Source organism: Macrotis lagotis, chromosome 4 (genome assembly GCF_037893015.1).
Source record: "Macrotis lagotis isolate mMagLag1 chromosome 4, bilby.v1.9.chrom.fasta, whole genome shotgun sequence".
Lineage (NCBI taxonomy): Eukaryota > Metazoa > Chordata > Mammalia > Peramelemorphia > Peramelidae > Macrotis > Macrotis lagotis.
The window spans coordinates 152978011-153006005 of record NC_133661.1 but is presented as its reverse complement, the minus strand read 5'-3'; the positions used below and the strand labels follow the sequence as shown (position 1 = coordinate 153006005).

The following is a 27995-nucleotide window of genomic DNA, read 5'->3' as shown; positions in this document are numbered from 1 at the left end:
AGAGAGGGACGGGGCAGGCAGCACCGAGCAGGGGCTGGAGCCGCAGCCCCGAGCCCGGGGGCCACGTCCATTGCCACGAGACAGCCAAGGTGAAGGAGATGGGGAGGTCCCCCCCCGCGTGAGCTGCGCATCTGAGGCCCGGGCTCGGCCCCCGGTGTCCTGGCTCGGCCCGCCGTGTCCCGGGCTCTCCCCTCTCCACAGGCTGACCTCAGACGGGCAGCTGCCCGGCTAATAGGGGAGTCGCCTTTACCTGCCAGCTCCAGGGAGCGTTGGCAGCCGAGGCTGGCTTTACCTCTTTGGCCTCTTTCCTCCCTCCCCGCCTCTTCCAGGTGAGCCCGCGGCCGTCGGTCAGCCAGCCAGAGTGGGCCTCTGCTATTCTCCCAGAGGCGGCCCTCCGGCCTCAGGGGCCCCTGCACCCCGGACTTGTCATGTCGTCCGTGTTTGGCAAGCCCCGGGCTGGGAACCTTGGTCCTGAACGCCTGCTGCACAGCTCCATCCCAGACGTTAACGTGGCCATCCTGGGCTGCAGAGGAGCCGGCAAGTCTGGTGAGTGGGCTAGGGGAAGAAAACAGGCCTGCTGAGCGCCTACCCCCCGGGGCTCCTCCAGCAGGTAGACAGAAGAGTCGGTTCCTCTGTGTTCTGCTTGACTGGCAGGCCGCTGGGATGCTTTCACACCTTTTTCTATCCCAGTGGACAGAGGATGGCTTTCCTCTTTTCTTCTATTCTTCCCTGCCCCTAGGATCTGAAGGATGACACCTGGTGGAGCCACCTGAGCAGGCCCCGCCAAGCTCAGAGCTCCAAAATGCACATAATTCTGTCCACCAATGAGAACAGGGTCCTGGGGAGACAAACAGGACTGGACAATGAGAAAATCAGTCATTTAGAGAGGCATCTTGGAGAGTCAGTTCTATAGCTGTCCTCAAAATAGGAAGGATCTGGGATCAAGCCTCATCTCTGATCCATCCTAGCTGTGTGACTGGAAAAATGACTTAGCTTCTCTTTGCTCTAGGAAAGGATCTAGGTTCAAGTCCCATCTCTGATACACCCTGGTTGTGTGACCCTGGAGAAGTTATTTAACTTCTCATTACTCTAGGAAATTCTCTGAATTACAGATAAATTGCTGCCCAGGATTGGCCTTATCTGGAAGTTCCTTACAACAAGGAAATCATGGTCCAGTTGCTCTCCCATCCCCATCCCTTGGGAGATATAGCCTGCCTTCTAAAGCAGATCTGACCAAGGTAGCCTGGACAGTTTCATTTTTTGTTTTTGTAGCACCATCACCTTAATAATGTTAATAATAATAACGGAACACACATAATAACTTACCAATGTTAAGGGGATAAGGAAAGATAGTGAGAGAGGAGGGGAAATCATGGAAGCAGAATGCCTGGGTTTTGAGAAATACAAACTCTTCACTCTTGCAGAAGCAGTCTCTCCTTCTTCCATAGGACTTTCTTATCTAACATGTTTTTCTTTCTTTAATGCTTTTATTATTTACAGAGATTTTAGTTATCTTGGTTTATCTTTTCTCCCCAAGAACTGAAAATCTCTGGAGAGCAAGCATCCTACCTTTTTTAAACACTTTATTTTCCCACTTTATTAAGTGATGAATATGTGCCAGACGCTGTGTTATAATTTCTGGGAATTCAAAGAAAAGTAAAAACACAATTTTTGCCCTCAAGGAACTGATATTTAATAAATACATATCTATTTTATATATATATATATAATTATCATATAAATAAATAAATGAAAAGTAAATAAATTGAACTGGAATTTGGAAATGGAACTAAAGCAGCTATGACAGACAGAAATAATGATTAGAATTCAGGACTTTGGGGCAGCTAGGTGGTGTGGTGGATGGAGCCCTGGCCCTGGAGTCAGAAGGACCTGAGTTCAAATCCAGCCTCAGACTTAATAATTACCTAGCTGTGTGACCTTGGGCAAATTACTTAACCCCATTGCCTTGCAAAAAAAAAAAAGAATTTAGGACTTCATTCATTGGTCTGTTTTCACCTGTACAACTTGGTTGGGCCCAGTCAATGATTAGTGGATGATTCCACTTAGACCTAATTGGGTCCTTTTTTCCTTTTGGACCTGTGATGGGCTAGCAGACTGCAGCTTTGAAATCTTTGCCCTAGTATAGAAGAGAAGTGGCACCTGGCTTCCCAGAAGCATGAAAAGTAGATAGCGAAGTATAGTGTATGGAGGGTTGGTCTCAGGACTAATAATGATGATGATGATGATGACTAACATTTAACAGCTCTTACTATGTTTCAGACACTGTCCTGAGTACTTTACAATTATTGTCTCATTTTATCTTCATAACAAACCATTTTACAAATGAGGAAACTGAGGCAGACAAAGGTTAAGTGATTTGTCCAAGATCACACAGCTAGCAAGTGTTTGAAGGCATTAGTTGATTTCAGGGATTTCTGCCTTCAGACATGGTATTATACCCCCCTGGGTCACCTGGATCAAATCTTCTGATCCCTACTGACTGGGTGACTCTGGACAAGTCATTTAACTTCTAGGCAATTCTCTAAAACTAATTTTCAGGGAAAGTGCTACCCTGAATTGATTTCATCATTAGAAAGTTTTCTACAACAATGATAGGTCAAGCCCCAATCCCTTTTCTGCAAAAAGGATTCTTTTCATTCTCACTAGCAGCTTTGCCTATCTGAGAGAATGTCCTTTCTGTATTTTTGGAGAACTGCCTGTTGTGGCAAGGCAGAACAAATACATTTTTTTAAAATAGAAAGAGATTGTCTTCTTAGCATTGAAAATCAAATGTTAACTAAGGACAGAGTAAGACAGCATCATTTATTTTGCCAGCAGTTATGTTAATGAAAGAATTTAAATTTTCAAATTCCCTAAAGAGTAGCTTGCAAAAATCATGGAGCCTTCAAATCTTGGGAAAGAGTTTTAAGAAGCACTTAAAAACCACTTTTAGTTAAGAAAATAGACTACTTCTTTTTAGAGACCAGGCTAACATCTGACCTTGTATGACTGATTTCAGTATCCAGAACAAACCTCTGTTGACTTTGCTAAATGATAAATATACTTCATATGCTGACAATTTCATTCCAAAATTTTATGTTCCAAAAAGTTTATTGAATATACAATAAAAACACTCCTATTGGGATTTTCAATAGTCTGGATTTCTACCCCAATAAATTTGGACCTGGGAAGGAGGAAGGATGAGAATTTTAAAATCAGTCTATCTTGACCACAGACTGGAATTTAACTGAGGAAAATAGAAGTTTTATAACCCTCCTGAGGGATTTTATATCTCCAACTTTTATCTTTTCTTTTTGGTCCCTTTGCAAATTTGAGTCAAATTCCCACTTGAGCACCCCAGCATGATTTCTCTAAGGACAATAAACTCTTTCCCTGTTATGTTTCTCCAAGTAAAGGACTAGGGAGACTTACAGCTTCTTGGCTTGTCCAGATTTTACATAACTCTCACTACCCATCATTTGCCCTTGGTGTTTTATTCCCTGTTTTTTATAATCCCTGAGTATTACTACAGGGGACATGTAATCCTCTTGTTGTTGATTCCTTCGGAGTGGGTTGAGGACCTTAATGGTGCCAAATCTTTTTTAGTGGTTTCTCTATCTCTTTTTCTCCCTGGAGAGGTAGACTTTCTATCATAGGGAAGTGGGGTTTGGGAGTGAGTGGTCGCAAGGATCAAAATGCTTGGTTGTTTCTCTAAAAACATTCATGTGCCAACTTCCAGGGAAAAGAGCCTAAGATGGCAGGAAAAAATTGGAAAAACATCTTTATCTGTTTGTTTTTTGCCTCTTGCAGCTTTGACCGTGAAGTTTCTGACCAAGCGGTTTATCAGTGAATATGATCCCAATTTGGGTAAGATGCTCATTTATCACTTCCCTCTTCCCTTGTTCCTTTTGACAGTAGCTCCATCCCTGAGTCCCCAATGAGACCTGATTTCCAACCCCACCCCCAAGACTATCCCTAAAGGTAGATTGGAGGAGGAAGGGTGCATTATCAAGATAAAGTGGGTGTAGTAGACAGAATACTAGTTCAGGGATCAAAGAACATCCATTCAAATCTTGGCTCTCCTACTTTATTATTTGAAAGACCTTAGGCAATCTATCAATCAGCCGCATTTAATGGCTACTTTGTGTGGCACACAGGGCAAAGTATAGGAGACACAAAAGCAAAAAAGGAAGCAATCCTTGTGCTTAATAATTTTACAATCAAGGAAGTCATGTTGCCTCTGTCCTCCTTAGTCTCCTTACCTGTGTACTGAGAAAGTTGGACTATGTGATTTTTAAATTCCCTTCTAACTCTAAATCTTTAACTGATGTAGGGGTCAGGCACTGACTCTGACACTTAATTTATGTGACTTTGGTCAAGTCATTTCACTTCTCAAGTGAATTACAATTTTCTCATCAATAACATGAAGGTGTTGAAGTAAATGGTACTTCCCAGCTATAAAATCCTATCAACAAATTAATTCACCAAAATTAGTAGTTTGAGGAAGGAACAAACTACCTCACAGACAGTGTTGGCACCTGTATAACTTCTCTTTCCCTTGGCTGGGCCTTTTTTAAAGACTGAAAGACTTTGCTTTTAAAATATAAGACAAACTATACAGTAAGAAGAATGCTTTTTTAAAAAAAACAACCATATCAGAATTTATATATCTAAATGAGTATGATCTTGGAGAAGCTTAATGGTTTAAAGACCACTAGACTTGATTTAAAAACCATAGGATCTGGGGGCAGCTAAGTAATGCCATGGATAGATCCCCAGCCCTGGAGTCAGGATGACCTGAGTTCAAATGTGACCTCAGATACTTAATAATTACTTAGTTGTGTGACCTGGGGCAAGTCATTTAACCCTGTTGCCTTACAAAAACCAAAAATAAAAAAAAAGAACAGGACTTTAAGGAATGACCCTAAGAGATCATCTTGTCTAAACTTTCCATTTTGCAGATGAGAAAACTGATGCTCAGAAATTTCAGCTATCATATTATATCCTTGTTCCCTTTTATAGCCAAATTCCTGGAGAAAGTTGTCTCTCTACAACCATAGCTTCTATTTCCTCACCTATCTTGTTTCTGAATCCTCCACAATCTGACTTCTACAGAGGTCCTTAACTCTATAGAAACTGTTTATACTATCTTAATTGTTAAATCCTCCCTCTCCATTTTCATCCTTGACTTCCCTTGAGTTGTTTTTTTTTTTTATAATGTTGACTACTCCCTTCTCTAGTATATCTCCTTGCTTAGTTTTCAGACACTTCTCTCTGCAGTTCTAAGTCTCTGATTGCTCCTTTGCTGGGACATCTTCCATGTCCTACCTCTTAACTATGAGTACCCCCCCCCCAAGGTGTTTCCTGGATCCTCTTCTCCCTCTTACCTTCCCACCCTTCGAGTCATCTCATCAACTCTCATAAATCCATTTATCCCACAGATGATTACCAGATCTACATTCCACTTCTAATCTTTCACAACTCCAGCTCTACCTTGCCAGTCCCTGCTGGACACCTTCACTAGATAGTCTCAAATTTATCATCTCAAATTCAACATGTACAAAGCAGAGATTATTATCTCCACCCCCTCCTCCCTAAAGTTACCCCTCCTTCAAATCCCCTGCTTCTGCTGAGAACACTTCCCCTCACCTAGATTTACAACCTCCGAATCAGTCTTAACTTTTCTCTCACTCACCTACCATGTTCACTCGATCGCCAACTCTAATCAATTCAATATCAACTGCCCTTTTCATAGCTTATCCGCTCTCTTCCCTAAGGGCATCACTCTGGTTCAAACCCTCATAACCTCTCACCTGGACTACTTCAATAGCTTATTTGCTTTCTCTGCTTCTACCATTACTTCCCCTTGAATCCATTTTCTACATAACAGCTAAAATAATCTTTCTAAAGTATAGATCTGATTTTACAACATCACTGCCCCACTCAAGAACCTTCAGTGACTTTCCATTGCCTTGAGGATAAAATGCAAATTCGGTTTGGCTTTTAAAACCCTATATAATCTGATTCCAGTCTACCTTTCTAGTTTTATTTCACATAGTAATATACTCTATCTTCTAGCCAAAGTGACTGATTTGCAAACTTCTCACAGCTTGTCTTAGCATTGACTATCTCCAGCCTCCTTCCTTGTCTCTCTCCTTAATTTCCTTCCAGGATTAGTTCAGATGATAACTCCTGTTGGAATCTCTTTTTTTTCTCTTCCTCCTCTTTTTCCTCTTCTTCCTTTTCTCTTCCTCCTCTTATCATTTCAGTCACATCCATGTTCAACTATTCATGAATCCATTTGAGGTTTTCTTGCCAAAAGCACTGAATAGTTTGCTATTTCCATCTCCAAATCCTTTTTTGACCTTCCTAATTGTTAGGGCTTTCTCTCCTTTTTATTACATGTTTTAATTTATATATTTAACTATTGTATGAACTGCCATCTCCCTAGATGTAAGCTCTTTGAAGGTAGGTACTATTTGTCATTTTGGTCTTTGTATACTCAGGGCTACCATAGAGTTTCCAAGTAATGTCCATACCCAGTTATTTACTAGCTTGAGCCAGTTATTCAATATTTGAATCTCAGTTTCCTCAACTGTAAAAGGAGGGTGTCAGACTGAGTGATCCCAAAGCCCTCTTGCAGTTCTAACATCCTATGAATATAGAACTATGTTTCACAGAATTATTGTCAGGATCAAATGAGATGATGAAAACAAAAGCCCTTTGTAGCCATTATTGATAAGTATGTTATAAGATCAAAGCTATAGAGGTAATCTTCTCTAAATTAATCAACATATGATCTTCAGAGAATCTTATGTAGGAAATGGTAGCTCCTGTTTATAACCCCCTCCCATTTTAGAGACGAGAAAACTGAGGCCAAAAATCACACAGAGAGTAAATGGTAGAATTGAGATTTGAACCCAGGACTTCTGGCCTACTCCCTTTCTCCTTCCATTTATTATCCTAATAGTGCTGCCATCACTACTAACATTTTTGTTCCTCCTGTGAAATTTCCTCCCAAACTAATTTACAAGCCACACAAGAAAATCAGTCACTTGACTTCATAGTCATACCATATATCTTTTTTAATTGGTCCTGAAATTCCCACTATTAGAATTCTCTTTCAAGTTATTAAGTTCTGAATCAAAAATGAATATAAGAAAGGATTTGTGATTTTGTTAATTTTATTTGGGTGAATATTTTGTCTACTAGTGGCAAAATAAACCCATCTTTGAAAGTTTATAACTTAGTAGATAAGTTCTAGGGAATACTGGGAGGCATGTAGAGATGAAGTGTCTTGCTCATCACACAGATAGTTGGTATTAAAGGTAGGATCTGGACACAGGTTCTCCTGCCTCCTGCCTCCAAATTCTACCTTCTTCTTGATATATTTAAAGTGTGTTCCAGTTTCCTGAGGAAAGTGTGTTAGCCCTTTAATGAGGATAATACCTATAATGTCAATCTCATTGATGTGAGATTCAAGTGGTCCTGCCAGAAATTGTTTTTAATTATTAGTCACCATTAACAGTAGTCTGAATTAGAAAATAACAAAATGTTTAGTATGAGAGGTAGTTTAGTAATCGTCTTCCAACCCTCTTATTTACTAGAGATGATAATTGATTGTTCAAGATTAATTAATAGAGCAGGGACCTAAAGGAATGGGACATGGAATAAGCTTGTGTCCTTACCTTGATAAAGGAAAGAGAAGGAGAAGGTCCAGATATGGGTTGTTGCTTGGAGAAGGCAGGGAGGTGGAAGGGAAAACAGGAGGAAATATGAAGGCAGTATATAGAGTACCTCCTGGGACATTTTAATGAAAGTGTGACCATGCTATTGCTGGCCAGGGTGGACCTGAATAGCAATATAAGGGTTCTTTTGTATAAGGCCAGAGGTGAAAGGAGAGGAAGCAAGTCACCTCTACCTAGGACAGAGCTGGGCAAGAGAGCAAGGGTGCCATTGGATGAGACTCTTGGCAGAGTCAACTTTATCTAAGTCATTCTCTTTGAGGAAAAAAAGTCCCCTTTCCCATCATAGTTACAGATTTCAGTTATGCTAGGTCTTATTTGTCCTTGGTGGTTTGAGCTTCACAATTAAGTCTGGAGTTCTGAATGAAGGGAATGAGGCACTGGAATGTGGGAGGGAATATTGACTTTGATCCTGGCCCCCTGACTCCGTGACTTTCTCAGCCTGGGCATGTACTCCTGTGTCCTCTATGAAGTCAGCACCATACCATGATGCTTCTGTCTGGCATGTCAACATGGAGGGGGACCTCTGACATTCTGGCCTTCCTTTGCTCAGCAGGAGGGTGCAGGGAGCTGCTCCAGGGTCCTTGCTTCCCAATACTGAGCTCCTGGAAGAAGGGAATAAGAATTTGGGGGGGGGGGGTTGAACTTATAATGTCATCTGTAAAGGGATCTTCCTATATGGAAACTACTTCCATCTATGCAGATCAGTATAATTTTTGTAGTCTTGAAGAGATGCCTACAATCCCTGTGAATCAAATGGTGACTGAATTTTAAACTGTGATACTATCTATGTTTTATTGTACTCTTATTTATTGTGTTGAATATTTCTCAATTACATTTTGATCCGATTAAGACCTACTCGAGTGTTGTGGGCTAGATATGTAAGCTGGTTGACACTGCTGATTCTGTATCCTTGAAAATAACTTATACTTATCTTATTAGATCCTCACAGGATCCTTACAAGGAAAGGAGGGGGAAATATTTTTATACCCATTTCATTGCTAAGGAAACTGTTGATATGGCTGAGCGATTTGCCCCAAAACATAAAGAGCCAGAATTAGAGTCTGTTTTTTTTCCACTGAGTCATCTCTGAAGAGCTGTGACTCTTTGGATAGTTATCTGCTTTCTGCTTTCAAAAACTTGTGGGAGATCTCTGTAGGGAAAAGATCATGAAAATTTGAGAAGCAGTGTTAATGTTACTTTAAGAAACTTTGCTAATAAATGATTTTTTTCCTTTTTTTTGAAGGCAATTAAGGTTAAATGACTTGCCCAGGTTCACAGAATTAGTGACTTAGGTTGGATTTGAATTTCAGTCTTCACTCCAGAGCCAGTGTACCACCTAGAGTCCCCAGTAGGTGATAGTAACATATGAAAGTGTATATGTATGTATGTGTTTATACACATACATACAAATACATCCACATATACAATACATGGCACAGTGGATAGAAGGTACAGCCAGAGTTTTCCTGACTGTTTAAGTCTGGCCTCACACATTAACTAGCTGTGGAACCTTGGACAAGTCACTTAACCCTATTTGCTGCAGTTTTCTCATCTGTCAAATGGCAAATCATTCCAATATATTTGCCAAAAAACCCCAAAATGTGGTCATGAAGAGTTGGACATGACTGAACAACAACAACAAAAATATGATTTGGTAACTGAGAAACAGAAGGTCATTTCATTGTCCTCAGATAACTTGTATCCTAGCTAGAAAACAACAAACACGTGAAGAAAATCAGAAAACAGAGAGATGAAGTAGTATAGGGAAAAGAATAGTGACTCTGGAGGTCAAGGACTTGAGTTCAAATTCTAACTGTTACTCATGGGTCCCTGGTCAAATTTCTTTGCGTCTCTGGGTCTCAAGTTTCTCAACTGTAAAATAAAAGAGAAGTAAAATAGAATAGAAACAGGGGCATTTGAAGGTGGGGTAGATTTAGGGAGAAGAAGGGGAGATAATACCTTCTGTTCAAAACATGTTGAGTTTGAGATGCTAATAAGTCAAGTCAAGTGAAGATATCCAGCAGTACTTAATGATGTAGACCTGGATTTGGGAAGAAATATGAGGGCTGGATGTGTAAGTTTGGAGGCCATCTATGGAGAGGTAATCCTTGGGTTCATGGGAGCTGATGAGATGGTGGGGAGGGGGGAGAGGGGGGGATTGGATGACCCTCCAATGACTACTCTGACTCTGAAGTTCCATGGTCTTAATCAAAAACCAAACTGTATGAGGGGTGGCTAGGTGGCACAGTGGAGAGAGCACCAGACCTGGAGTCAGGAGTACCTGGGTTTAAATATGGTCTCAGACATTTAATAATTACCTAGCTGTGTGGTCTTGGGCAAGCCACTTAACCCCATTGCCTTGCAAAATCCTAAAAAAAAAAAAAAAAACAACCCAAACTGTATGGAGAGATGGTAAGTTGTCACAGTTCTTCAGAGGCCTGGAGAAAAGATCAGGGGTTTAGAATCCTCATAAAATGCTTCTTGGCAAACAAGGGATTTCATTTTGATTTGGGCCTTAAGGGACAATGAATGCAATAGATGCAATAGAATAAAGAAAGGAACATCAGAGAGGAGACATCATCTTTCCAGTTGCCAAGGTTTATGACCTTGATGTTATTGTCACTTCCTCACTGTCCCTCAGAGCACATGTCCAGTTAGTTACTCAATTGTGTCATTTCAAAATCTATAACTTCTCTCCCTATGACCAGTACCCTAATTCAGGTCCTCTCCCCTGAACTATTGCAATAGTCGTCTAATTGGTCTCCCTGCCTTAGAATTCATCCTACTGCATTCCATTGTCCACACAGCTTCCAAAAGTGGGGGCCTGATCATGGCACTCCTCCACTCAATAAACTTCAGTGGTTGCCCATTACCTCTAGAATCAAATATGAGTCTTTTTTTATGACATATAAAGCCTACACAGCCAGATCTCAACTTACTTTCCCATTTTCAAATACTCAATGATCCCATCAATCTGGCCTTATACCTCAGGACTTTCTTTACTGGCTCCTATTTGTTCTTAGAGATGCCTGGAATACATTCTCCCCCCCCCCCCACCTAAAATCTTTTTTTTGACCCCCTAGTTTCCTGCAAGGTTCATATGAAGTATCACCTTTCCTAATCTACCCCCCCCCAAAAAAAGGTGTCAGGGCCCTTACCACCAAAATTATAACTATTTGGATGTAGCTTATGTATACAAGCTATATTTGCACATATTATCTCTTTTACCCCTAGAAAATGAGGTTAAGTGGCTTGCCCAAGGCCACACAGCTAGGTAATTATTAAGTGTCTGAGGTTGGATTTGAACTCAGTTACTTCTGACTCCCTGGCTGGTGCTCTATCTACTGTGCCACCTAGCTGCCCTGAAAATGTAAGCTTCTTGAGGGCGGTGACTGTTTTATTTGTCTGTACTCTAGGATCTAATAGTGTCTGGTATATATTAAGCTTGTTAATAGATTAATTGATATGCAAAGTTCCAGTGGTGGAAATGAAATCGTGAACCTTGGAAGAGAGGCAGAAGGAGAAGCAAGGTGGCAGTGAGGTGGTGCAGTGGATAGAATGCTGACTCTGAATTCAAATCTAGCTCATATGAAAAACAACAACGACAAAAACAGAAAGAGGGAGATAAGTTTTGACATTCTATTAGAAGCTCTAGTGTTCTCTAAATTCTAGCTTAAGTTCTAAACAAAAGAAAAATTTATCTGTGATGATGTACATTATATAGGGTAAATTAGAGTCAATAGAGACCAGAGCAGGGAAATCAGCTAGGAGTCAGACTGGCAGGAATGAAACTGGAAGCTCCTGGGACCAGGAGGAGTCAGGTGACCCATAGATCTTGTTATGGACTGATGGAGAGAACATTGGACTTTGAGTCAGGAAGACCTGGGGTTCAAATACTAGATGTGTCTGAAGTACGTTCCCTGGATAAGTAACTTAGTTAACTCTGAGTCTCTATTTCCCCATCTAAAAATGAAGCTAAAAAAAAAACCCTACTTCCCAGAATTGTGAGAATAAAATGAAACTATATGGCTTTTGGTGCTAAATGAATGTGATATAATGTCCACTAAAAGATGTTGGAGGTGGGAGAAGGAGCTACTGTTATTGGTCTACTCTATCAACCTGAGTCCAGATTTCCTTATTTGTAAAATGGGGTGGGAGTCTAAGATACCTTTCATCTTTTTGTGTGTCTTTTGTTTTAATTTTTTCTAAGATTTTATTTTGAGTTTTACTATTCCCCCCCATTCTTGCTTCCCTCCCCCCACCCCCCATGGAAGGCAGTCTGTTAGCCTTTACATTGTTTCCATGACACCTTTCATCTTTAGATCTATGATCAGATGCTGGATGCTAGGTCTAGGTTCATCCATGGACTTTTGTCTCTGTCTCTCTACTCTGTTTCTGTTTCTGTCTCTCTGTCACTATCTCTGTCTCTTTATGTCTCTCTGCCTCTGTCTGTCTCTGCTGCTGTCTGTCTCTGTCTCTGTCTCTCCCCTCTTTCTCCCTGAGCATGTTGGGAGGGATGGAGAAATAAGCATCTCGGAACAGGGTTGGCTGAGTGTCTTTGCTGAGACTGCACAGAGCACCTTGCCTGTGTTTGGGAGGTCGAAGAAGAGCTAACTGGGTCATTTTGGCAGGGAAATAAAACAAACTGAATGAGATGTGAAAATCTAAGGACAGCTGTTCTTGGTCCAAATATAGTGAAGTATTTGGGGGCATTTTTTCCATTGAATTTCTTGTCAAATAATCACAGTTATTTATACAAGCCCCCAAGCAGGTCACGGATGAGGATTGTTAATGATTTATGTTGGATGTTAGCAAAGCTTGTGTTTTTTCCAGGACCTGACTCAGTCCCTCATCACGCAAGTCCAAACAGTGACCTGAAGGGCACTTTGCTTGGAGTCTCAAGAGCAATGGGGGGTGGTGTGAAATCATAACCCTTTTGAATGCATGGAATCACTTTCAGAAAGGACTTTGCTCAACGGAAATGAGCCTGATGTCACGTGGTGTGATTTTTCTTGGTGATAGGGCAGGACAGGTAGCGATGTGAACCTTTGAGAAGTTCTTGCAGGACTGACCCTTTTAGTTTGGACTAGGGCCTATCATTTTATTGGTTAGGGAATGCCTGGTGTGAAAATTCCTTTTCTAGTTGGCATGGCTGTTAGGGCCTTTCTGAAGAGATACAAGTAAGGCAGAACACCTGTTTATGACTGAAAAGTGGTAACCTCATATCAACAGAAAACATCAGGCTCCAGTCCCATAGACCCAGTGACTGGATGACACCCCAAAGAAATGCATCTATCAACATATGAGAGAAAGCAAGAGAGTAAAGGTTTTCCCTCCTTACAATCCTTCCCACCTTCCCACACTGATATGCCCAATACTTCTCTATTTCAGAAGACACCTATACCTCAGAAGAGACTGTCGACCAACAACCAGTCCTGCTGAGAGTGATGGACACAGCAGATCAGGTAATGCTGAAGACCTCATCTGAGTACTGGCTTGTCCTAAGTGTGGCTGAAGCCTGAACAACAAATTCAGAGTTGGAAGGAAACTTAGAACTGATTTAATTGATATAGTTTAACTAATTAAACTATATTATTGTGAGGTAAGGGAGAAGCAATTGGGATTAAGTGACTTGCCCGAGGTCACATAGGTAGTAAGTATCAGGTGTCTGAAGGCTGGATTTGAAATAAGGTCCTCCTGACTCCAGGGACAGTGCTCTTACCACTCAGCCACCTAGCTGCTCCTCAAGCATATTATTTTATAGGTGAAGAAGCAAGTCCCAGTGAGGTCATTAGACCTTTTGTGGACAGTCACTGGTTAAAGGGAACTCATATTTCTCAAGGTAATGGGATGACTTACCCTGAATCACATAGACAATAAATGACTAAACCAGGATTTGATTCCCCCATCCTCTAAGAAGCCTTGGGTCCTGGATAAGGAGTGAGAGGGAGAAATTATCACAAAATTCATACCCAAGGTGAAATGTTGGGGGTTAGCTATAGTGGTGATCAGAGCACAGGGGCTGGTCCTTTTCAGCTACCACATATGTGACATAAGTAACAAGATATTGACCCTACCTGAACCTCAGATACCTGTTTCCTTCTCTTTCTTTGTCACCTTGGGGATGCTGTGATGACATAATTTATGGACTTTGGTTTTTACTAAAATGAGACAGTTGGATTACAAGGTCTCTAAGATCCCTTTCCAGGTCTGACATTCTACCTTTGAATATTCTGGCCCTTTGAGACCTAATGTTCTAAGTTCAAGCATTCTATGTTCTAAGGGCCCTCCCATCTCTACCAGTCTATGTCCAAAGGCCCCTTCCACTCTAAAGTTCTATGCCATTTTAAATGGAATATTGGCTGAATGATTAGAGACCCCAGTGATCCTCTGAGAGGACCTCACTGGGGTGATGAATATGTTGTAGTAGGGTGTCGGTATTAAAATTGTCCAACCCATAATAAAAGAGACTGAGGCAGAGCTTTGAGTTCTGAGACAATGGTACTTTATTAAAGTACCTTCTAATTAAGTGAACTTTAGATATTCCTCATGATCTATGATGCCCCCTTCTTCCTAGAACCTTGTTTTTATAGGGTTTGATTCCCAAATGTGCAAAAGAGGCATGACAAAATACTGAATCTCATCAATTTGATAGACCTTGTCCTTGAGGGTCAAAAAGTGTCATATCAGCAGGTGTGGGATTGGGTGGGGGGGTTCACATATAGGGCAAAGCATGATGCATTTCCATAGAGATAAGGCAAAATATCAAATCTCATCAGTTGATAGACTTTGCCCTTGAGGACCAAAAATGACATATCAGTAAGGGGAGTGAGAGGGTCACAGGTTGGGTGAAGCATGGGGCATCTCCACTAAGTGATCAAAAGATGATCATTCCCTTGTGCTGGACAATAGAGAATAGTCCAGATGTACAAAAATAAATTGGGGGGGGGGTTAGGTAGTATAGTAAATAGACCACCAGTTCTGGAGTCAGGAGGACCTGAGTTCAAATCTGACCTCAGAGAACTTAATGATTACCTTGGGCAAGTCACTTAACCCTATTACCTTGAAAAAATAAAAAATAAAAAACCTAAATAAATAAATTGGGGAACTTTCCAAAGCATCAAGGTATCTCACCCATGCTGGGTTTGGACCTAATTTGAGTAAAACAGAATGGAGATATCTTTGTCAGCATTCTCATTCTTGCTCAAGTGAGCCTTGGTAAACAAGTAATGAGCATTACATTAAAGCTTAAGGCCCACTATAAGAACTTAATCTGTCCCTTTATGATTTACATAGAATATCAAACTGATCAATACTGATTGGAATTTAGTGAGAGTCCAAATGAATTATTTCTCAGGGAATTCTTGGTCAGGTGTGGATTGTACTCAATATCCTCTGAGATCCCTCTCCACTCCAAGATTCTGTGATTCTGCAGTCAAACTCTTTTCTGTGCTGTTCAAAGGGACTTTGTGAATAAAAATCTTGAAAATATTCCTAAAACAAATCAAAGTTGCAAATTGTCTGCCCCAAGCAAGATTTCCAAGAAGGCAGTTATGTACAAATGGGTCAGCCACCTAGCGAAGTCCATGGATGGCCAAGTCTCAGGGTTAGTGACATTAGAGCTTTTGGCTGCTGGCCCTCAGGATCTGGTGTCTGCTCTTCTCTGGCAGGAAAAGGCACAATAGCCCTTTTCATGCCAAGCCAAATCCAGATTCAAATGTCCCTTTGAAATAGTCTCAGCTGGGGAACAATGTACAAAGGCCCAAAGGGAGGAGAGATAGGACAGGGGCAACTCAGGACTTGGCCCCTTCTAATCTAGGATTGAGACCTGAGACCACCTCATGTCTCATCTGCTTTTCTCTTGCACCCCCAGGATGTTCCCAGAAACTGTAAGCGCTACCTTAGCTGGGCACAAGCCTTCCTAGTTGTCTACAGTATAGATGACAGACGAAATTTTGAAGGTTGTAGTCAATACCTGGACATCATCGCCCACCATGCAAAGGAGACTCAGCATGACTATCCTGTGTTGCTTCTGGGAAACAAGCTGGACATGGCCCAGTACCGGTATGGACCCATAATCTATTTGTCTCTCTTCATCATTCAGACAGAGAGTTTTACCACCTAGGAGACAAGGCAAGGAGCAGAACCCTTTGTTTCAGTTCTGTCTGCTTCAAACAGAGTCCACTTTAGGTAGGTAGGGCCACTGAGCACAGGAGGTTAGTGCTGTAGCTATATAGCAGTGTCTCTACCATCTGAAGAAGATAAAAATCCAATACAGAAACTTCAACTCAGCATTTAACATGATGCTCATATGAGGCAGAAATGTTGTGAAGGGAGGGGACAGGGAAATCCAAGATTATAGTTGAGGTAACTGTCTTCACCATGTCTACTGTATAGTCAAAAAAAATCAAAGGGCATAAAATCTAGTTATGAGTGTAAATACCTGTATACTATAGTGCCTCTCTTTGTAAAGAATCTGGTGGACAAAACCCTCTCCAAGTGTCCCAGGTGCTGACAGGGAGGTGAGAAGGAGCAGAAGTATGTTTATGCCCCAAGAGAGTTAATAGTCATTCATTCATTCATTCATTTTGCTTCCCACCTCCTCAATGTTTGCTAGTTACTATGAGTATTTGAGCCCCTAAAACCCAATTGTCAAATAAGTAGTTCTTTTGACTGGAAAAGATACACTAAGTAATCTAATGAAAAAATTTACTGATCAAGTATGGAAGAAAACAAGTAAGAAATGAGAACCCCACCTTATATGGGATTAAATCTCTGGGTCTAGACAAGTTATGTCCCAGATTGCTTCAGGAGCCTACAAATACACTTCCCAGAGCCACTGTAGGTAATCTTTAAGAAATCATTCCATAAATTAAAAATAAATAAAAATAATAATAGTCAAGCCTTAGAAAAAGATTCATAAATTAAAAATAAATTTAAAAAACTCAGTCAAAAAAAAACCAAACTCAGACCAGGGGAAGAAATTGTAGCAAATGCAAAGATATGCTGTATGTTTAAAGGCATTAATATTGTTCTAGTCTGCAAAAGGAAGAAATGAATGCATCCTGGAAACTAGAAAGTAGAGAGCTTGAAAATTCTGTCAAATTTTTAAAAGTTTTATTTAGGGGCAGCTGGGTGACACAGTGGATAGAGCACTCAGGAGGCCCTGAGTTCAAATCCGATTTCAGACACTTAATAACTACCCAGCTGTGCGATCTTGGGCAAGTCACAACCCCATTGCCTTAAATAAAAAATAAAATTTTAAAAAACTTATTTAGAAACCTTGCAGACTTTTAGGAATAATGCAATATGACTTCACTTTCCTTTTAGGAAAGGATTATTAGTTTAGTGGATGAAGAATGCCATAGACAGGGTGTAACTTGATTTTAGCCAAGCATGTTACTAAATCTATCATGTTATCCTCCAGGATATATAGATGGTACTATTAGATTTGCCACCTGGCTTTCTGTGAAGAGACAGCTACATTGTATCGGTACAAACAGAAAATTTGGAGTTGGTAATTGGAGTTTAAATTTTAGGTCTGCTACTTAACATGGTCTTTGGGCAAGTCAGTCTTCTCTAGGTCTGTTTCCTCATGGAAACAAAAGGAAACTAAATTAGACCAAGGGTTGATTTGACCTCCATCTTGCCCTCTAGTTTTGTACAGCTGGTGAGATAGGATGGTTTTGTACATTTTTAAGTTGACTTTTTAAAATTGTATTTTAAGGAAAGTTAGGTGGCCAAGTGGATAAACTACTAGGCCTGAAGTCAGGATTCCTTCTTTTTCTAAGTTCAAATCTGGTCTCAAGCTGTATGACTCTGGGCAAGTCATTTTACCCTACTTCCTCAACTGTCATATGAGCTGGAGAAGAAAATGGCAAACCATTCCAGTATCTTTTCCAAGAAAACCCCAAATAGAGTCACAAAGAGTTGAATATGAGTAAACAATGAACAGTAATTGCATTTTAAAACGTCAGAACAGGGGCGGCTAGGTGGCGTATGGGGCGGCTAGGTGGCGTAGTGGATAAAGCACCGGCCTTGGAGTCAGGAGTACCTGGGTTCAAATCCGGTCTCAGACACTTAATAATTAATTACCTAGCTGTGTGGCCTTGGGCAAGCCACTTAACCCCATTGCCTTGCAAAAGAAAAAACCTAAAAAAAAATGTCAGAACCATTCTTAGTTCACCAGCTGTACAAAATCAGATGACAGGTTGAGTTTGGCCTATGGGTCACATACATAATTTGCTATCCTCTGAATCCAACAATCTCTAAGGATTTTTCCAGAAATAAGAGATATTACTCCCTAACCCAGAGAGGTCACCAGTAAAGCATTACAAAGCTCTTTTCTAAATAGATACATAAAATTTGAGCTGAAAATCTAAGCCTCTCATTTTACAGATTAAGAAACTAAGACGTGTTAAAGGAAGTAACTTGCCCAAACTCACATAGGTAACAAGTGACAAAGTCTCTCCTATCTTGGTCCTTTCCTGGTCAACAACTTTATTAGTGACTTTGATAAGGATGTAAACAGGCATGCCCATCAAATTAAACTTCTTATTGATATCATTTATTTTGTTATCTTTATTCCTGAATATATCCCTCCCCTTCCACTACCAGTGAATCTTGCAATAGAGAATTTTTTTTTGTAAAACAGGGCAGGAAAATTAACACATCAATCAGGTGTGCTGGTAGTACAGTGATCCCCCATTTTGTCAAGAAGGGAAGTCATGTCCATCAAATTTTCAGATGGAAACATTTCTTGTAGATAGCTTAGAGTTATGAAGGATTGCTGATAATACAGATGTTGAAATCATGATTGATAGACTAAAATTCTTGAATGAAATCAATAACACAAATCTTTTGGAGGAAATGTAAAGTTCTGAATTTAGAACAAAAAGTCAATCACCCAGGTTTGAAAATGGAAAACCTGGCCTTGTGCTACTCATTTATTTCACTTCCCTGCTCCCCTCCCTTTCCAGGGCTTATGGCTGATCAAGAGTTCATGGATCAAGGGCAGCTAGGTGGCATAGTGGATAAAGCACCTGCCTTGGAGTCAGGAGTACCTGAGTTCAAATCCGGTCTCAGACGCTTAATAATTACCTAGCTGTGTGGCCTTGGGCAAGCCACTTAACCCCATTTGCCTTGCAAAAAATCCTAAGGAAAAAAAAAAAGAATTCATGGATCAGCCAACCTGATCTCAGGTTCATAATCCAATTTGTGCCCAGAATTGAATGAATGTGAAAAGGGTTAAGGTATCTTAGTTAACCTCAAACTTAACCAAAATTATGATGCAGTCACCTAAAAAAAAAAAAAAAAAACTAGCATCAGGTAGGTAGAGCACCAGCCCTGGACTAAGGAGAACCTCAGTTCAAATCTGCCCTCAGACACTTGACATTTATTAGCTGTGTGACCCTGGTAAGTCACTTATCCCTGATTTCCTCATAAAACAGACATACCAAAAAACACCACAACTAGCAGTCGTAGGTTTTATTGCTAGAAGTATGGCATTCTGATCAGAGATAATAACAACAATGATAATGTTAGCATTTAGAAATGCCAAATACTTTACAAATATTATCTTGTTTGATTCTCACAACAACCTTGCAAAACAGGTGCCATTATTATTCCCATTTTATAGATGAGGAAACCAAGGCAAATGGGTTAAGTGACTTGCCCAAGTTCACACAGCTAGTAAGAATCTGAAGCCAGAATAGAACCTATATCTTCCTGACTCCTGAGCTGGTGCTTTATCCATTTTGATACCTCACTTTCTCTGAAATAATAGTCTTTGGCACTCTCTTCTGATCAGACCATATCTTAAGTATTATGTTTAGCTCTGGATTCCACCTTTTAGCAAAGACATTAAAAAATAAGCAGCATCCAGAGGAAGTTGGAAAAAGATCTAAAAATCATGTCCTGTGAAAAATGGTTGTTGGAACTAGAGATGTTTAGTCTGAAGGAAGGAAGTCTAAGGGCAGGAAGTTATTAAAACTCTTTTGAAATATTTGAAAGGGCAATCTCATATAAAAGGTAGCTTTGGGAAAGGCAGCATAGGGTAACATAGAAACAGAATGTTGAACCTAGAGGTACAGCAAGACCTGAATTAAAATCCTGCTTAAAATATTGACTAACTATGACCCTGGACAGATCTCAGTTTGAGTTTCCTTATCCCAGCACATGCTTAATGATGTAAAGATCAGAAGAGACATTGTTAACTGTTTTGAAAAGCTTAAAGTACTATGTAAATGACAATTATTATTAATCCAGGGTACTGTGCTTTTCCTGTCTGGGGAGACCAGAATTAGAACCAACTGGTGGGAACACAAGAGGATGAATTTTAACTCAATAAAAAAAAAGAAAAAGAAAAAAAGGAATAGGGAATAGGGAAGAAGAATGGGTGGGAAATGGAGAAGAAAATTGAAAGGAAGACAAGAAAGGAAAGAGAGAAAAATAGAAGGGAAAGAAAGGAGGGGGGAAGGAAACAAGGAAGGAAAGATGAGGAGAGGGAGGAAAGAATGAAGGTGGGGAGGAAGAAAGAGAGGAAGGAAGGGAAGGAGGGAGGAAGGAAGGAAGGAAGGAAAGAAGGAAGGAAGGAAGGAAGGAAGGAAGGAAGGAAGGAAGGAAGGAAAGAAAGAAAGAAGGGAGGGAGGAAAGAAGGCAGAATTTTTCAGCAACTAAAATTGTCCTAAAAGGGAATGTGCTGCCACGTGAAATCATGAATTTATGCTCTCTGGAGCATTTTCGGAAAGGCTAAATTACATAGCTATTGTTCAGGCATATTATAGAGGGGATTAATTTCTATACTGGGAAAGAACTGCAAGCTAGATGATTTCTAAGATTGCCTTCACTCTAGAATTCTAGAATCCTCTGAATTTCTTTTAACTGGTTTCTGACTCTTGGTTGTCACAGTTCTATTTTCCCCGTGTGTGTGTGTGTGTGTGTGTGTGTGTGTGTGTGTGTGTGTGTGTGTGTGTGTGTGTGTGTGTGTGTGTGTGTGTGTGTGTGTGTGTGTGTGTGTGTGTGTGTTGACACACTAATGGACCAGCTCACTAATGAACCAGCTCAGCTCAGGGGCCATTTGGCTTTCACATATAATAGGAGTCAACTTTGCTTTGCCCATGTGGGATATAAAGATATCTATTTTCAGTTTAACGATCCTGTCTCAGTAATGGATACAACTGAGGTCATTTCATTCAGAGCTGGTCATTCTATTGATCTCTTCCTCTCCCTCTGATTTCTTCTGCTCCAAACATGTCAAATGCTCATTGAATGAAGGAAGGAATTTCTGATGTCAGGGCACATTCTTGGCAGAGATTGTTTTTCAGTCTAACAGCAGGCACTCATTCAGTCTACCTCCCTGCCCCCTTCCTATCTCAGACCTTGTTGTTGAACAAGGGTTAGTGGGTCAGCAGGCCCATTCTCGGGCTCACAAACCCCTCTACACCCAGATTTGGCTAAATATGATGTCAAGTGATAGATGACATAAGACTTTTCGGTTATTCTTTCTTATTCCTTCTCTTCTCTACAATCAGGTCTACATCATCCCCATATTATTCTTAGTGATCTTTCCTAGGCTGGGAAGCATATAGGATGAGCATATGGAAATCTTCAGTCATCAGGCAGAGGAATTTTAACCTTGAAAACTTGGCCCAAAGATCTTTGGGGGCAGTTTCTTAATATTTTCTCTTGCTCATTCCTCTCTTGTTTCTCATTCCCTCTTCCCCACCCTATTCCCATAGCTCTTGTGGTTCCTCTTTCATGAAAAAAAAAATAGGAGAGAAAAGTTGGAATTGTTTGCTTTATTTTAGAGGAAGCAGAACCATTTCCTGTTCTCTGGGGGCAAAATCAGACCCCTGGAGATGTTTAGGTTGCCTATTAGGTGCAAATGAGAGTTATATACTGTTTCTTCCTAATCTCCTACTGTCCTCTCATCCTTCCTATTTGCTGGTGGTAAGGATTCAGGTCAGACTCATTGTTCAGTCTGAGCTGATTTTTTTCTATCATTGCTTCAGTTGTCAGTCATCAATCATTCTCATCCTCCCCTTTCCCTTTGTCCTTATTCTCAGGAATTGGATACAATAGAGAGGTAAATAAGGGAGAGATTAGAAGAGTAGGGTGGTGCAGTGGATAGAATATCTAGCCTCCAGTCAGGATCTGACCTCAGACACTCACTAGCTATGTGACCCTCTGCAAATCAACCTGTTTTGCCTCAATTTCCTCATCTATAAAGGAGAAGGAAATGGCAAACTATTCCATTATCTTTGCCAAGAACACTCCAAATGGGGTCAGGCAGAGTCAGACATGACTAAAAAATAACTGAACAGTAATAAAATAAAATAAACTCTGCCTCTCTGTTCTATATTTAACTTATTTTATAGATATCTTTTGTTTTTACATCTTCATTCCTAAATTATTGTCCTCTTTTCCCTAGCCAGAGAACCATCCCTTGTAACAACTATTGAAAATAAGACATAGAATAAGAACAGAGCAGTTTAGCAAAACTAATCAACCCATCACTTTGATCTGACAACTTTTGCAGTATTCCACACTATATTTCCTTATCTGTCCATTGAAGGAAGGGAAGTGCATTTTCTCATGTCTCCTTTGGAGACAAGCTTGATCATTACAATTACACATAATTGTGGGCTGCATTATTCCTAGGGATCTTTCCCAGGCTCAGAGTTGTGAGGACTATTTCTTTGTTGTTCTTTTCATATGCATTATTATAGTCATTATGTATATTATTTTCCTGGTTTCAGCTTCACTCAGAATCAATTCATATATGCCTCCTCATGCATCTCTGAATTCTTTTCCTCTCCCACCATCCTCCACTTCATTCTCACCCTCATTTCCTAGATATAAATTAGACACTGGCAATTCATCTTTGAACTCTAAGAACTATGTAGGTAGTGTATTTGGTAGAAAGGGCATTAGATCCTATGTTAAAGTCCCAACTATGCCATGTTCTATCCATGGGAACTTAGGTCACCTCCCCTCTATTGGACTCAGTTTCCTCATATGCAAAAAGGAGAAAGTGTGACTAAGTGACCTCCATCTATGACCCACAAATCATCTTTTTTCTTCCTCTTCCTCAATAGACTCATAGGATCCATAGATTTGGAGACAAAAGGACCTTAGATCATCTAGTTCAAGTTCTTCATTATACAGAGGAAAAAACTGAAGCCCCGAGAGATTAAGTAATTTAACTGAGGTCACATAAGTAATCGGCAGCAGAACAGGTCTTCTAACTCAAACTCCAGCACTTTTCTCTTCAGTACTGTTGCCTCCAAGATTCCAGTCTGCACTCACACCAGAGGCATATAGCTAAAGAAGACCTTGTCTAGACCAAAGTTAGAGTTCTCACTTGAATTAGAGCTTTGAGTCCCTGATGAAGGGTACCTTAGTGGGCCCAGGTTTTGCCCCCCTTTGGGGAAGGGCTGTTTGCTCTTGAATATTTTCACTCTTTTCTGTTCTGTGCATCAGGCAGGTCACCAAGTCAGAGGGTATGACTCTGGCTGGAAAGTTTGGGTGTCTGTTCTATGAAGTCTCTGCCTGCCTGGATTTTGAAGCTGTGCAGCACGTATTCCATGAAGCCATCCGGGAGGTCCGGAGGGAGCAAGAGAAGACCACCCCCACCCGGCCCCTCTTCATCTCTGAGGAAAGGTCCATTTTCCATCAGGCCCCTCTCACTGCTAAGCACGGCCTGCCTAGCTGCACCTTCAACACCCTCTCTACTGTCAACTACAAGGAGATGCCAACTGTGGCCCAGGCCAAGCTGGTGACCGTCAAGTCATCCCGGGCCCAAAGCAAGCGCAAGGCTCCCACCTTGACCCTACTAAAAGGCTTCAAGATTTTCTGAGATCCTTTCCATCCATATCCCATCCCAGGGGGAGCAACGATGTAAGCGGGAGAAGGGAGTAGTAAGGGTGGGAGCACTCCTAGGGGGCCGCCAATAGGACTGTGCTCTTCAGCTCGGACTGCGAGGATAAGAGACAGTCCTTTGAGGCTGAGTCTTCCCCCGACTGACTGGTTCCCACTCCCAGCCCTCCCCTCCCAATTTACTTTTGGATTTAGAGTTCCAGGGTTATTGGCACTGAATTAGTTGAGCTTGATTGGGGCAGCTCCCCACAAAGCAGTTCAGAGTCCCCTTGTCAGGAGGGCAGGTTGGTGTGTGTGTGTGTGTGTGTGTGTGTGTGTGTGTGTGTGTGTGTTTGTGTGAGAGAGAGAGAGAGAGAAAGAGGAGAGATGTTGTTCCTGCAATCCATGTAATTCCAGTTTCCAAGGCAACCTTAACAGCTGTGACCTTGGAGGATAACAGCTGTTGTTGGGCCGATGGAAGGCAAAGGCAGAGAACTCACAAACACCCTGAGTGAAACTTGAGGAATCTCTGCCTTTGAGGCTGAGTTTATTCCAGCCCCCCACCCCACTTCCTGCCTCCCTCCATCACTTCAGGAGTTATAGTGGCCAGATGTGGTTCCTAAAATACAGCCAGGGGCTATGCTGTTTGCTATAAAGTTAAGATTCTGATTCTCTACCTGGGTTGGGGGTGGGGATGGGGAGATACTTTGAATTTTGAGGGATGTTCCTGAGAGCACAGAGACCCCTAGTGGAAGCAGAGGAAGAGCAGCTGTTGAGTTTTGCCCATGGTGTGGGGAGCTCTGGTTTGTGGGCACACACTGAGCACTCATCATTCATACCCATAAAGAGCCAGACAGTATGGTGCCACACAAATAGTAGGTGCTTAATTAAAACACAGCACGTGCCCCTCCATTTTTGGGTTAAAATAGATCTTCAAAGGATGACTTGAAGGGAAAACAAGAAAGCTCATAGATATAAAAACAATCTGAAAAGGGTATGTGGAAGAAAGAAGAGCCCTCACTTCTGCTTAGGAGATTCTGGGAGAGTTTGTAGGCTGATTTTATATGGATATATAAAGCTCTGATTTTTTTTTTAAGCAGTCATTTCCAGCACCTTATTCTTTACTATCTTTCAGTTACTCTCCAGACCCCAGAGGGAATCTTCCAATAGCCATACTCAGGATAGAGTCTCCCACTGAAGTCATACTAGTAAAAAATAACAAAGAAAGAAGGGAAATAACACCCTGAACTAAAAATATGCATTGATGACACATACAAAGTACCATTTCCTAAACTGGTTTGGATTTAGAAATGCATTATGCCAAATCATAGCTGTGCTTAGATAAAACTTGGATCCTTAAAACATGGTTTTGTCAATAAAACTCTTATTTTCCCATAAGTTATTTGACCCTGCCTTTATAGCTTAAGGACAATATGAAAGAGACTCATCAGGAATACATGTCCTTGGGGTCAGGATTCTCTTTGCTGTGCCTCTCTGTACATACAGTTCATTGCAGTTTTCTTCACGTCTGTGTGCATTTAACCATTTGAATACATATGCAAGTTTTGTTGAACACTTCTGGAAACATTTTAATAAAGTATTTTTAAAGAAAATAACAGCATTTTAATTTGTGATTTATCCTTTAATTTTGCATAAGTACAAAATATTTGGCCCATAGTTGTTTACTTTATGTCTTTGGCTGTCAAGATGTCTTTGAGAAAACTTTGGTAGTTTTAACGTAATCCACTAAGTAGGAACCTGGTGTTGAAGACTTCCCTTATTTTCATTTTTCAGTTCACCATAATCTCACTAGATTTTAGCTTTTGTTGACTCTGGTGAAATGCCTACATCAGTTCTTTCTTTCAATTCAATCATTGCCTGTTCTGGGTTTTGGTTTTTGGAGAGTAGTGTTTCCTTTAAAATATTCAAGCTGTTGTCATCCTTCATTATCACAATTTCCTCCTTATTGATTATGGTTTCACAAGGGGTCCTGATTTCCACTCCTTCTTTATCCTGAGAATTCTTCTTCTGATTTCTAAGAAGAGGGAAAAAAACAACATATAACTGAGAGTGAATACTCATCTCCTGATGCCAGACATTGAGGTTAAGGGATGTTCACTGTTCAAGTTATCAGCTCAGAAGGATCAATGTCTGATATATGTAGAGATTCCATATTGGCTGTGTCAGATAAGTGACCTAAAGTATAAACTGAACATTTTATATTCCAGTAGAGAAAATGGCACGTGGGATGTATAGAACTATCAGTGTTGGAACAATAGACCCTTTCTTTGAAGGGTCTGTCTAATCAATTCCTTCTTTTCAATTTCCAGTGCCCACACTACAGACCAGGTCCTCATTTCTTGTCCACATTATTATAATTACCTGACTTCCTCCTCCATTTAATGCTTTATAAATGTATATGACCAAGTTTAACTTCTAAAATATCATTTTACCCACATTGATCCCCTGCTCAAAAACTTTCAATGATTTCCACTAGACTTGGAGTCTAGTACACCTGAGTTTGAACCTCCCTTGGACTCTTCTCTTCATCCCCATAACCTGGCATTCTTCTTGTCACAATCTGAAATCAGCCTACATCCCTAGTCATCTGCCACTAGTGCCCATATAAATCTTATATTATAGATTGGCTTACTACTTATTCCTCAACATACCTTTAGAAAGATAGCAAGATTTTTCTAATGGTTAGAAGTTATATTTAGGGAGCACATAGATACAGCCCTGGACCTGGAGTCAGGAAAACCTAAATTCAAATCCTGCCTCTGACACTTAGATGTTTGACCTTAGGCAAGTAACTTAACCTGTATGTCTGTTTTGTCAATTGTAACCTGAAGATAACATCACTTATCTTCCAGGTTTGTTGCTAGGATCCAATGAGATAACATTTGAAAAGTGCTTAGCATTGTGTCTGATACATAATAGGTGATATATAATTGCTATTATTTTTATTGCCTTAGTTTCCCCTACTGTAAAATGGAGATAATGACAGTACTTACCTCCCAGCTTTGTTCTGAGGATCCAGTGAAATAAAATTTATAAAGCACAGCCCAGTCCCCAGCACACAGTAAGTGCTATATAAATGCTCATGGTCTTACCTATTCTGATATTTGGTTTGCTGAGAATAGATCTTCATAATAAAGGTAGGAATGTAGATCAGTTAGTTAGAAAGTAACAACCTTGCCTTCTTAGTTTACCAGTTGTTTTGGCTTAAATTAATTTCCCTACTAGATCAAACAGGATTTGGAGAAGGTCTGACCTTAACTTAGATAATTTCACCTAGACATAGAGGTTGAAAAGAAAAAATTTTATTTTGATCAATATAATGATCCATCACAATTCCAAAGGACTAATGACAAAAAATGCTATCTACTGCCAGAGAGAGAACTGATAAATTCAGCATAGATTGAAACATAATTTTCAATATTTTTGGCATTATGGTCAATGTGGAAATGTTTTGGATGACTTCATATGAATGGTGCTTTTCATATTCCTTGCATTCTCAATGAGTGGGGCAGGATGAGAGAGAGAAAATATAGAACTTGAAAATAAAAATAAAATAACAAAAAAGAAAGAAAAAGGAGAAAAGGAAAAAAGAAAGAAGAAAGAAAGAAAGAAAGAAAGAGAAAAAGAAAGAAGGAAGAAAGAAAGAGAGAGAAAGAAAGAAAGAAAGAAAGAAAGAAAGAAAGAAAGAAAGAAAGAAAGAAAGAAAAGGAAGGAAGGAAGGAAGGAAGGAAGGAAGGAAGGAAGGAAGGAAGGAACTTTGGCCAGATTTTGTTAGCTAGGTATGGTGGTAATAAGTAAAATCCTCACAATATACTTGTCATCTTACCCTAATGGATTGGAGCTAAGATGGTAGTTTAAGTGGCCCTGAAGAGATGAAGCCCAGAAGCAGGAAGTATAGGAGTTTCTAGTTATGCCTAGAAACTATCATAGGACTATGACCCAGCTGGAACTGCAGACCTAACATTCATCAAAAGATAGGCCCCTTTGTTCTTAACCTCTATCTACCTGTTTCCTCAACTATAATGATAATACTTGTCTTTGGGGTTGTTGATGAAGATAAAAATGAGATAATATTTGTAAAGCACTTTGTAAATCTCACAATGCTATATAAATATTAGTTGTTATTGTTGTCAGTTTTCCTGGAGAAAAATGAGGATCAAGTCTTGATCTGACTGAACAACCTATAAGAACCCTAGAAACCAATGAATGAACTACTCAATAAGAACCCAAAGGGGCAGAGTCAACAGGAAAAGTCCCTACAGTTTTCAAATAACCTTGGATCCTTAGAGCTGTTGCGGTTATCCTGGAGGGTATATTGGTGGAGTTAGATGATGCGGGGGGGTGGGGGGGGATGAGATTTTGATAGAC

The 27995-nt window shown here is 40.4% G+C and overlaps 1 protein-coding gene and 1 long non-coding RNA gene across 3 annotated transcripts; one reads left to right on the top strand and one right to left on the bottom strand.

The window, feature by feature from the left end:
* RASL12 (RAS like family 12) lies at window positions 1-27177 on the top strand. 2 transcript variants are annotated; one of them, XM_074234402.1, is made up of 6 exons: window positions 13-89; window positions 330-546; window positions 3811-3867; window positions 13140-13213; window positions 15622-15812; window positions 23232-27176. In XM_074234402.1, exons 2-6 carry the CDS (start codon window positions 429-431, stop codon window positions 23605-23607), a joined length of 816 nt encoding a protein of 271 aa, XP_074090503.1. In that variant the 5' UTR covers window positions 13-89; window positions 330-428; the 3' UTR covers window positions 23608-27176. The 2 variants fall into 2 exon arrangements, with proteins under 2 accessions (XP_074090504.1, XP_074090503.1); XM_074234403.1 differs by lacking the exon at window positions 3811-3867 and having other exon boundaries at window positions 1-546; window positions 23232-27177.
* LOC141521634 (uncharacterized) lies at window positions 7185-14003 on the bottom strand. Its single transcript, XR_012478029.1, has 4 exons — window positions 13826-14003; window positions 13608-13677; window positions 13153-13266; window positions 7185-8350 (listed from the first exon to the last, which is right to left on the bottom strand). It is a non-coding gene; the product is annotated as an uncharacterized LOC141521634 (long non-coding RNA).
* Window positions 27178-27995: the final 818 nt, after the last annotated feature.

What these genes read in the sequence shown, in the direction of transcription:
- RASL12 (XM_074234402.1), top strand. Translation starts at nt 429, where the DNA reads ATGTCGTCCGTGTTTGGCAAGCCCCGGGCTGGGAACCTTGGTCCTGAA. An exon ending in CAGAGGAGCCGGCAAGTCTG is followed by an intron (nt 547 to 3,810) that starts GTGAGTGGGCTA and finishes TGCCTCTTGCAG; the next exon opens with CTTTGACCGTGAAGTTTCTG. An exon ending in CTGGACATGGCCCAGTACCG is followed by an intron (nt 15,813 to 23,231) that starts GTATGGACCCAT and finishes TCTGTGCATCAG; the next exon opens with GCAGGTCACCAAGTCAGAGG.